This window comes from Hetaerina americana, unplaced genomic scaffold (assembly GCF_022747635.1).
Source record: "Hetaerina americana unplaced genomic scaffold, ioHetAmer1.1.p SCAF_62, whole genome shotgun sequence".
NCBI classification, from domain to species: domain Eukaryota; kingdom Metazoa; phylum Arthropoda; class Insecta; order Odonata; family Calopterygidae; genus Hetaerina; species Hetaerina americana.
The window spans coordinates 1375969-1388468 of record NW_027287228.1 but is presented as its reverse complement, the minus strand read 5'-3'; the positions used below and the strand labels follow the sequence as shown (position 1 = coordinate 1388468).

At 38.7% G+C, this 12500-nt stretch overlaps 1 protein-coding gene across 1 annotated transcript in view; it reads left to right on the top strand.

The window, feature by feature from the left end:
- The window catches only part of LOC139695705 (serine/arginine repetitive matrix protein 1-like), a 46216-nt gene that overhangs the window by 14706 nt on the left and 19010 nt on the right, over nt 1-12500 (top strand). The window contains exon 2 of the mRNA XM_071594489.1: nt 11529-11649. Coding sequence (XP_071450590.1) covers nt 11529-11649 — 121 coding nt within the window. The remainder of the gene's footprint in view (nt 1-11528; nt 11650-12500) is intronic.

The window sequence follows — 12500 nt, the reverse complement described above, 5'->3', positions numbered from 1 at the left end:
ACTGTAGGTCTGCTCCTTTGTTCTTGAGAACCTCTTCGGCCACGTCCACTGCTCTGGATACCGGGATGCTTATGAAGAGGTTGGAGACGTCGAAGGATACAAGGGTGTGGTGTGGTGGCAGAGGGGTTTTGGTCGAGAGTTTTTCACAAAGGTCACTTGAATTTTTTACTCCGTATTTCGGCTGGAATTCAGTACAGTCCCTGAACAGGGAATTTAGATAGGCGGCAAGTTTCCGGGATGGAGCTGTCACACTGGAGACTACTGGTCTAATTGGAGTAACCGTTTTATGGATTTTCGGGAGTCCAAAAAATCTAGGGGCTTTGGGGTTCATCACTGTCACTTTGTATATTTCGTTATGTTTGAAAATATTAGGGGAGGATTTGATTGCTTTTAGGACAACCTTTTGGAATTTTATAGTGGGATCACTGGGAAGTTTCACTATTTGATTGCTGCTGATAAAATTGTTGCACTTTTCAATGTAGTCTTCTTTGCTCATCACGACAACTGCATTTCCTTTGTCCGCTTTTTCTATGATAAGGTTGTTATCTTTTGTGAATTTTTTGAGAGATTTTATGGATGTTAGCTCATTGGATTTGGTTTTTATAGAGCCTCTATTTTTTAACAGGTTTGGAATTTTCTTAGCTAGGACCGTTTTTAAGCCTATGCCGTTGTTATGTAGAGCTACATCACAATCAATTAATAAATTATCTAATTCCCTGTTACCAAACGGCAAATTGGGGACGTATTTTAGGCCCTTTTCCAATATTTCCAAGTTCTGGGGTTCAATGGCGACATTCGATAAGTTTACCACCCTATCGTGAAATTTGTGGGGCGGTCTCTCTCTTGGCTGGTTTTGAGTGATAGCGCCTTCGTTTTTTCTCAGGCGGTTGATTTTGTCCAATAAAACTGACCTCTTTTTTTGGGCGATTTCACTACTCCGTTGTCTCACGTAGTCGTCTAGTAGGTTCCATTCGATCCAGTGGAGTTCCCGGGTGAGTTCAGTTTGTAAGAGGAATCTATAATGGGCAATGCTGCCCGTCTTCTTGTACCAGGCTTGCAGTTCACTCTTGACCCACACCGTTCGGGCGATCCGTGTGGCGTGCCTTGCTGCTGGAGAGTTGATGTTGGTGTGGAGGTTGACGTAGTTGGGAGTGATACCTAGGGCAAGGCATCTGCTGTTGAAGTAGATGTTCAAGGATGCCACTCGGTATTTGATGGTCACAGTCCGGTAGAGTTTGGCCTTGTCCGCTGTACTGGCATTCTTGATGAATTCTATGGTCTCGGGCTCAACTTTGTGGAGGTTCATGTTCGTTTAAATGAATATACTTTGTAACTTCCACACAATTTTTATTCGTACTACCGGTTTCAACGCAACGGCGTCATCAAAGTATATTCATTTAAACGAAGAGGCTATATGGGCTGATCCGTAGTATTTATGAGGAGGGAATCTTTCCGGAAGACTTAGTGAGATCAGTTTTAGTTCCTATTCCGAAAAAGTTAACTGCCACGTCATGTGAGGACTACAGGACAATTAGTTTGATATCCCACGCAGCTAAAGTTGTTCTCAGGATCATAAACAAAAGGATAGAGAGTAGGGCAAATGATTACTTAGGGGATGATCAGTTTGGGATTAGGAAGGGGAGAGGTACGCGTGATGCCATTGCAGTAATGAGATTATTAATCGAGAGGAATATAGAACACAGCCAGGAGGTATTTGCCTGTTTCGTAGATTATGAAAAAGCATTTGATAGAGTGAATTGGGAAAAACTAATGAGTATATTGCAGAAAATAGGAATAGATTAGAGGGACAGGAGGCTGATCCGCAACCTGTACATGTCTCAGACTGCTCAGGTGCGAGTGGGAAACGGGGAGTCCGGATGGGCAGTGTTAGGAAGAGGTGTAAGGCAGGGTAGCCCATTATCACCTTTGCTGTTCAACCTGTATCTACAGGAAATGATTAAAGAGGCATGGGAAGAACTCGAGGTAGGAATAAAAGTTGGAGGGGAATTCGTAAAATCAGTTAGGTTTGCTGATGACCAAGCTTTAGTTTGTCAGTCAGCCAAGGGGCTGCAAGCATTGCTTAGTGAATTGGAAATTCAGTGCGAGAGGAATGGGATGAGAATCAATATTAATAAAACAAAGGTTATGCGAATTTCTAGAAAAAAAGGCTAAGCTAAACATTATAATAGGAGGGCAAAAACTAGAGCAGGTAGAACAGTCTAAATATCTCAGTAGTGCTTGGACCAACACGGTCAAAGTAGTAAGGACGTAAGGAGAAGAATTGCGCTAGGCAAAGAGGCTTGAACAAGGAGGAGGGAGTTGATGACAGGGACTATGAGTAAGGATGTTAAGAAAAGACTCGTAAAACTTTGATATGGAGCGTAGCTACGTATGGTGCGGAAACGTGGTCATTGAAGCAGGAGGATAGACGTAGACTGGAGGCTTTTGAAATGTGGGTGTGGAGAAGAATGGAGAAGGTGAAATGGACAGAGAAGAAAACAAATGAGGAAGTACTTGGTATGGTGGGCGAAGAGGCAGGAAAAGTGGATGAAGGGGGTGTTGACCGGCAGTGGGATGTTGAAGACTGTGATTGAGGGGAGAATGTTGGGAAAACGAGGAAAGGGAAAGAACAGGATAGGGATGTTGGATGGGATGTAGGGAGGAAGAAAGTACTAAGAGCTGAAGAGAGACCTGAAGTAGAGTAGGATGTTGTGTTTTGCTAGGGTTCACAAATTACTTAATTAGTATCCATTATTAAAATAGAAAGAAAGACTCGTACTTTTCCACAGATTTTATTATACGGTACGACGGGTTTCACCGACTTGCGGCATCATCAGGTATCATCATCTATTTTAATAATGGATATTAATTACTTCCACGAAGTGAAGCCTGAAACAATAGAATGTATTACTTAATTAGTAATTATGTCCATCCAATAACCTGCCTTAACCGGCAGATTACCTAATAATAATAATACATATATATATATATATATATATATATATATATATATATATATATGTATGTATATAAATATATATGTATATTATATATATGTGTGTGTGTATATATATATATATATATATATATATATATATATATATATATATATATATATATATATATATATATATATATATATATATATAATGTATAACACTTAGCACTAGTGGACACAGACAAAAACACAGAAGTACACAATAGGGAGGCTCACTATTTTTCGAATTTTCGGTGGTCGTGGCCACCTTTACCAAGGAAGAGAGGGACACAACTGAAGGGAATTTGATGGCTGGAACGATGGATATATATATACATACATATTTATATATATACATATTACCTATATATATATATATATATATATATATATATATATATATATATATGTGTGTGTCGTGGTAGTCCAAGGGGTAGAGAGTTGGATTACTGACCGGAGGGGCCCGGGTTCGATTCCCGGGCAAGGCACTCTGGGCACCTGCAGCTCCACCCAAGCTTTGTAATTTTTTGGGTACCAGATCTTCCTGGGAAACTATAATCGGCACAGGGAAAGGAACTGGCCCTCCTACCCTGATGTCTGAATTTTCACACGCCGTATAGGGCTTAGTACTGGGTGAACTCTACCATCACCTTCTAAACCGACCTTCGGGTTGATTACTTTGTTAAAGGTTTATATATATATATATATATATATATATATATATATATATATATATATATATATATATATATATATGTATGTATATATATATATATATATATATATATATATATATATATATATATATATATATATATATGTATGTATATATATATATATATATATATATGTATGTATATATATATATATATATATATATATATATATATATATATATATATGTAGAATCTCCAGGGTTATGTTATGCCCACCAATTAAAAATGAAATGCAAATTGGCTTTCATTGACCAGAATTCTTGAGTTAAATCAATTTTGAAATTACTCGGGAAACACCACATCGAAACAAATCAATGAATAAACTAAGGAGAGGCTTATTAAAAAGACCGCCTGGTATTCTGGGGGCTGGAAATATAAACTCCCTTGCTAATTTTCTTGTGTGTTTAGGGATATGTCACCCCAAGATTTTATGGAGAAAGGGTTTCTATTTTGTTTGCATTAGTAGGGTGAATATTGACAGTCTAACACAAGATGGGTCTGATTTGGATATAATTTTCTGGAAATTTTTTGGTTAAAAAATAGGTTAAAATGGAATGTTTATTTTCCCCTCATACATATGACAGCACATTTCTCGCACTTAGAATTAAGATTAAAATTTAATCACTTCAATGAGGAGTGGCGATGAAACTATGGCATTCTTTCGTTAGCTATTATGTAGTTTGATAACATATATTATGGTATATATCAACAGCAGATGCTTCTTGCATTGTAAACACCTTCTGCAAAATTCGATAGTCTTGAATATTAAGTTGACTTTATAAGTGCATAATTTTTTGGTAAACCGCTGCTGCGAAATTCATGGGTCTCCATTTATTTCTTAAAGAGTTAACTCTTAAAGTGCATCCATCGCCTGTTTTTCCAAATTCAGATTTCATTATGCCTGATGAAATCAAACCGCATTTGTTCGAAGCGTCTGTGTAGTTGCTTGCCCACGGATGTGATGGAGAGACTGCAGAGGGCCTGCAGCACAAATCCAGTCCAATGACTGCTGTGTTGATTGATAAGAGAGGAGCGGGCATCTGTAGTGGCCTCTAGACTACTCCTAGAAATCAATAGTCTTTGAACATAACCTTAATCTGGACTCTTTAATTACCTTGGGACTGCTTAATTACTTTGGAGATGCATTGCGTGCTGAAACATATGATGGTATAGGAGGTAATAAAGTACTTAGTGCGAGGAAGAAACTTCAATGGAGTCGTGGGGCATGTGCTCAGCCAGCCATTGAAACCCATGGCCCACAAAATAAAAGAAAAGCGGAGAGAATTGATGTCACCAGGCTGGGCACTAGAATCTGACCCAGCACTGAAGACATTCGCAGTGTCAGTCCTAGCGGAGTCCAATGGCTGGCCTGAACCAGCCAACATTTCACTGAAATTATGTGCTGAGAAAAAACCAATTCTTTCTGAATCTCTCATTTGTAAAAGTGAACTAAAATGGTCTATGCACCAAACGGTTTTTCGGAAAAGAGAAAAACGTTTGTATTGTATAGTTATAGTCTTGGAGTGTAGTTTTGTGTTCACTTTATATTTCTGAAGAGAGAGCATTCTTACAACATTTCTTCTATTCTTTCATATTCATGGCTTGCAGTTCTTTCTTTATAACCATGGCAGTAATGATTAAGTGTTTCTAAGTAACTCAGTGGCATTTTGACACAATTATGTATTGTTCCTGGTAAATATAGTATAAATTCAATAGATTCTGGCGAGATGTAGTGGAATTTCGCCATTATGAGAAAAACAAAATTTGCACTTTTCCATACATGAAAATGAAGGATAAAGCGAAAATTTTATTTTTCTCATAAATACATGTAGTTGAAATTACCATCTCTAATAAACTAGGTGATTGAAATTGGTAGGTTGAAATTACTAATAACTCTGATTAAAATTATATTCCAATAAACGTTTCATGCACAATTTCCTTAAACTCCTCCTCATGACTTCAAATTCTCGTAATGCCATTTTGTAAAATTTTTCCCAACGTGTGTGTGAAGTGTTGAATTGAGACTGTGGGTTAAGTGTGTGCATGAACACAGATCGTATTAGCTTGACAAGATGACAGTGTATACCATCATATCACTATAAAATTGGTGATGCGAAAGATCTGCACTTAACTTGTTCCCGAGGTCTTTGGAGGGATGACCTAAAGAGCAGAGTCGAGTGGCAGTCTGCTGGCAAAGACCTCCCGCAATGGCATTGTGATGATTCCTCAACCCCCTTACAGTCCCCCAATTTGGTACCGGCAACACTACTACTTCCTATCCCCATAAAATATTCACTTTTTTAAGCAATTCTGCCTCGATGACATTGTGGCGATCATATGAGCATGGGATGATTCAAGCCTGCCTCATTATTTGCTTAACAATCTCACCTCTATCGCGGTATTCGACACTGCATTGTGACTCATCATCTGTCATTCCTGCTCCCTTCAAATATCTCCCAACAACACTCTTTCCCTCCCCCACTAGCTTACATCTTCATAGGTTTTTTCTCACTATTTTCTCTTTTCCATCCTCCTTCACATGCATGTATATCAAATGTCTGCAATTTGTACTTTCATTCTTGCCTCAATGACTAAGTTTCCTAGCCATACAGAATCATGCTTCATATTTAAGTTTTATCTTACTTGGCTTTGGAAAGTCTCTTCATCCAATGCAATTCATACTTTAATGTCCTTACTACCTTCCCCTTCTCTTCCAAAGCTCCTCCTTAAAAGGTGAACCATTTTAACTGCTCTAATTTTTGCTCCTTACCTTTTCATGTTTCATCTTAGCATCCCTATTTCTGGAGAAGCTCATTGTCTTCATTTTTTAAATTGATTCTCATCAAAAACCTATCACTTAATAATGTGTGTATTGCTGTCTGAAGTGATTGAAAACCTTTGGTTGGATGGCTAATTATTCCTTGATTTTCCACTGGTGTAGTGATTTGAATTTATTAGTTCCCTGCGTACTCTCTTTTGGTTTTTCATGCCTTTCTTGCCATTTCCTCTTTGTTTGTATTGAAAAGTACCATCAATAATGGATGGCCCTGTCTCACCCCCTGCCCAATACTGCCCTTACTTTCACTCTCCTGCAGATTCCATCGGACATGCTACAGTTTCAAATGCATTGCTTATCCCTACCAATCTATTTTCAGAAATTCATCAAGTAATAACTACCTCTCTTGAACAACTTGAAATCCACAAAAGACGTATGTGTGCTGATTTTGGAGGCTTCATTCTACCAAGATTTACAATAGCCTAGGCTGCTTTTGTGGCAATGATTTTGACCCAGGCATTAAGGTGTCTTCAGGTCAAATTGATTTTTGTTTCATTTTGGTCACTATTGAAGTATAGTGGTTGATGACTGGCCTTGTGCTCTCAGTTTGGCAGTTCCTAAGTCCGGTTTCCCTTGAGTGCTCGATTGCCTGTTCCTGGTCGAGGCTGAGTTACTCTTTTCCACATTGAATTGTAGTGGCGTACAGGTAGAAGTTCTCTTGATTCAACTGCCTTCAAACCTGCAGTCGTTGTATATTTTGGGTTTGGAGTTAGCACTGATATAACAAAGTCTCCTGGCCAACTTCTCCAGTGAATGAGCCTATGGAAACATTTAATTCAATATTTTCCCGAGCCTGTAGTTTTGTAGGGGTCTTAACAATCCGCATAGCCTTTTTCCTTTTTTATTCCCCTTAACCTTTTGCACTCGGATGTCGAGTGTGACTCGACACGGTTGGCAACGGCAGCAGCTCGTATGTCGAGCCACACTCGACACGGAGTTTCACCACGAGGGGAATTGGGATTTTTGTCTATTTTTCCAATAACTTTTCTTGTAATCATCTGCATGAAAGGAAAAGGAAAGTTAAAGCCTAATTAATAGCATGGCTTGTTTTATAAATGAATAGTATCCCACCCATGATGTCGTCGTCGACATAAATGCCGGCTCCCAAAGGATGCCACCACCCACGCAGATGTTTTTTGTCATCTATTTACTGTGTTGTAAGTTCTTTTTCATTTGCGTTGTTTGCCCTTCATTACTTGGAAGTCAGCTAAATGTAAAGCAATGTCTTTTAGAGATTATTGGTGCCTGAAAAAAGATTGCAAGATCAGCTGATCCTTAGTTCATTGCTTACTAGTTTTGACTTTCATTTCCTTTTCTTCCTAGTGTCCGCTGTCTCATCAAACATTCTGCCTGCTCTTTTCCTATCTATTGCATAGTCAGGAATCTTGAGTAGGAGGGTCCAAGATATGATCTATTATATTCATAGTAAAACACGAACCTTAGGCCTTTTCCTGGAGTCATGCTTTTTGGAGGTTGCATCATCATTGTTTGAGGAGTCTCCAAGGCATGAGTCATTGATTCATAGTAATTCGAACCCTAGCACTTTTCCTTTGTCGTGCTTTTTTGAGGTTGCATCATCCTCCTGTGGTAAAGAACCTTCCTTATCTTAGTCCCTGAGGTTTGATTACGTTTCTAGAAGCATAACGCAGGTGTTTTCCCTGATGACAGAGGGTTCTCTTACAACAGACGCTTTCCCTCTAGTTGGACAAATGCTTTGCCAGCTAGTAGTTGCTCATTCTGAACGATTTTCACCTCCTCACGATGGATAAGTATTCCAAAGAATGAGAAAGCAACAACGAAGAATTTTACGTCGAAACTGACCAATTTATTGACAAATATAATGGTAACAAAAGTGAGTTATCTGAGAATGTGTTTGGAGATGATGAACCAGTCGCTGGTCCAAGTGGAACTATGGAAAGGAAAACGTCCAAAGGTCAGGGTGAATTAATGACAAAGGTGGAAGAAGAGAGACGATATATATCTGTGAGGTGTGTGAATGTAAACCAGGTCTTCATGTTGGTGAATGCTTCCAAAAATATCATACCATGAAAAATTATAGAGTTTAAATTACGGTTTATCAATAATTATGTCAATAAATCCAAATATATAAGTTTGTGTGAAAAGAAACTCCAGTTTTTCATTCTAGTGTCACGCTTGGTAAATTTGGGGTATTTAAAAAATTGAATCCCGAGTAGACTAAGGCAATCGAGGAAAAAGCACCCAAAGAGTGCAAAGGGTTAATGCCATCCCTTACTCATGTAGTGTCTACATGCACTCATAATTTATTGTCATCCACCTTATATTCTGTTTTTTTATTGAAACCCAGTGGCCTTATCTTGAAAATATAGTCCTTCTATGTGAATGTTCATTCATGACTTAATCTCTTGAACTCTCTATGTTCTCAAATTGAACCGTTCCACCACATTTCTTTTTCCCTGTTAGTTACTGGTCTTAGTTTATAAGTTATATCTTCTTCGTAATACTGTTTCCTAGTTACCATTTCTTTATCTCATCTGTCTGCTGTACCATTTCGTCTGTTATTCATGGTTTCCCATGCACCATTCCTATTATTTCAGTTGTAGCCCTTTGTTGACCCATTTAATTGAATATTCCAAACTTTCTTCTGCTTTGCCCATCTCCTGATTCTCCTCCGAGATTTTGTCGACAGCTTTCTGGTATTCTTACACTATTAGACATTTCAGAACCTTGACATTCCATTTCCTGCTACTTCTTCCTCATTTTATTTTTTAAATGTAATATTACATTTCATAATCTTGAATCAATAAATATATAAACATAAATCTGCATCCACTCCCAGTTAATGTGAATTTATAATGCTGCTCCCAGAACTAATCTAGTCTAATCATCATGGGGACTCCGTGTAGGTACCTCCCTAATTGCCTTTTCCATTGCCTCTACCTATACCTATTGTAGTGTTTAAACTAAGTTTTTGTTGTGATCAAACCATGCATTACGGTTATCTCTAATTGGTTTTTCCCTGCAGTCATTCCTTACCATAAATTACAGGCCCCGACCTCAATTCTATCTCTTCCTTAAATCAGTACCGCACGCCCAATCACTACCAAGCTGATGGTGATAACTTTAATCATTCCCTCGACTTGTTTGTCACGAAGACTGCCTCCTCATAAACTATTCAGTGTCCATGTCCGGAAGTGAGTATTTTTATGACCAAGGAGTTGAGGGGAACACAAATACCATGTTTCACTTAAATTTCAAATTTGGAATTGGTGTTCCACGAACCTTGTCCTTCCTGTGGCACCAAACTTCACCCTCCCACCCCCCATCCTTCTCCCTCCTCTGCCCCTTTCCTTTATTCACCCTCTGTTGTTCCCTCTGTTGGCGTAGGTGGCAAGTCCCCATTTTTCATAAATATGTGTCCTAGTAATAATTCTGTGCTGGAAAATGTAAAGCAATAAATAAGCAACAATACATCAAGAAAGATAGAATGCAATTGTTTACTCAGTATTAATCCATTTCAGTTTTGAATATAGCAGATTATAAGTTCAAGTTTTTCAGGAGAAAGGGAAGTTTGGTCTAAGGCAGTTGAGAGCTTTGTTGCGTAAATCAGTATATCATAAAAACACATCTTTCAAAGTGCTCAGTGGTTGAAAAAATGAAGTTTAATTGGAAAAGAGAAATGCCCACTAATCATGACTCTATTCTATAAACCTAAATGCTCTATTTTCTTGTTGCTGTACAAATTTTATTAACCTCCTTTCTTCATAAAGTAGGAGTCTATGTATTGCCTTAAATCTTTGTTCAAATCTTAGTAATTAATGGTTGGGAAACATTTTACATTCCTTATCCATAACATAACACAGTAATCAACCCGAAGGTCGGTTTGGTAGGTGATGGTAGAGATCACCCAGTACTAAGCCCTATATGGCATGTGAAATTTCACACATCAGGGTAGGAGGGCCAGTTCCTTTCCCTGTGCCGGTTATGGTTTCCCAGAAAGACCTGGTACCCGAAAAATCACTTTACCTTGGGTGGAGCTGCAGGTGCCCAGAGTGCCTTGCCCGGGAATCGAACCCAGGACCCTCCGGTCAGCAGTCCAACACTACCCACTGGACTACCGCGACCCTATTCCTTATCCAAAGGCAGCAAATTTAGTTAAAATCTACAAAAATTGTTTATGATTAAACTCATTGTATGTGCATAATTAAGATGAATGCCTGGCCCGCAGAGCCAATGAGGGCTGGTCAGCTGATTGGGCTTGGGATGGGAAGTGGCACCATGGGGCTGTCAGGCCTCCACTGTTTATTGCATCGTGGGCATATATTTTTCTCCCAATAGGATATGCAAATAACTGTCCACTACCCCTTTGCACTGTTTACAATACTGCCATGTTGTCAGTTCTAAATTTTGACATAACATAGGTTCAATTGGTAAATGGTATACCGTTATTGTCGAGCGGGACGGTGTACGCAACAAGCAGAGGATAAAAATTCCATTAAAATAATTTTACAAGTACTTTAAACGTGGAAAGCCCTGCTGTGATTCATCACTCCCAGGGAATCAATTTTCTTGGTCCCAAAATCAACAAGATTGTTTGGGAACCATGTATTCTGGGACTCATTTTTGGATTAATTATGTACAATTTTCAAAGATGTGATGCAATTCTTAGCAGTGATGTGTCATATGCCCATCTTCTTATCCTCTAGCTGAAATATGCATTGGGAGGCATGACTGATGAATGAGATAATTTTTGGTCGAAATGTGGTGGGTCAGATGATGGCTTAATTTTCTCTGAATGGTTTGTGAATAGAATATTGTAAACTGGGGCTGCTATGTACGGTCCAATTGTACTTGGATATTATCGATATCCACTATTTACTTCTGTTGAGTTCCAAGCAAGCATCATTCTGAGGGAGCACATTTACTTTTTTCTCAAGAGATAAGAGAGATATCTATATTGCATTTACACAGCAATCGTTTCTCTGTGACACTGTTAGTGCTAACTTTGTCTTTGCTACAGGTCGCAGTCCAAGGCATAAGGAAATTGACCGAGTCATGAAGAAGGCTCGCAGTGAAAGTGGCCCTCAGAGCAGTTACTGGACGAAGAAGTTGCTGGAAGCCGAGGAAAAAGACCCAAACAGGTGTGTGTGTTCTTCTTATGTCGGTCATCTCTCACACTGAGCAGTCGAGCCAAGAATTTTCTCTTGTTTTTCACTTTTTCTATGCCATGGACTAAATAACTACAGAGACAATGATTATTGGTGAGGTCCTCCTCCTCTGTGTGTCTCATATTTTACAAATCTACATTTAAACACTGCTAGTTGTGTAGTCTTAATTTTTCAAAATTTTTTGTTAGTGGCAATTATGCTCTTGGTTGTAAGGTTCACTTTGCTATGTAGTCTAGTTAAGGAATGAAGCGGAATGAAATGAAACGGTTTGTGGTGCATTGGTGATAGGGTCTCCTTTCCCAACATGTTTTATTAGTAATAGTTGGGAATAGTCAATGCAACTGCCAACCCTGCTGGGAGTTGTACGGGCGGGACCGAGTAGGTAGGCCGAATCGCTTCTTATCGTAACCACGGTTGGTTGGCCGACCCAAAGGGTGGTTTGATTTTTACTCTGGAGTCCGTATTATGATAATTGGGTGTTAATTTCCATTGTATGATAAGTTTATGAATCATAGAGTTTTGAGGCATCATTATCAGAGATTTTTATGTACATAGCGATTGAGTGCCAAAGTAAATGAAATAAGAGTAGTGCATGGTCCCTAGGCTTGTGTATCAACCCGTGGAGTGAGACAGGGGTGTTGGTTATTTCTATGTGTATAAGAGGCTTAGGATGCATTTGTAATGAAAAACTAATTTCTGAGTGATATTCCCCATTGTGTGTATTGAAGTTTAAATGTTTTATTAGAGCTCATAACAGAGCTAATTGTATGAATTGAATTCATAGAAAATCTCCAAGAGTCATTTATTAGACCTTCTTCTTCTTG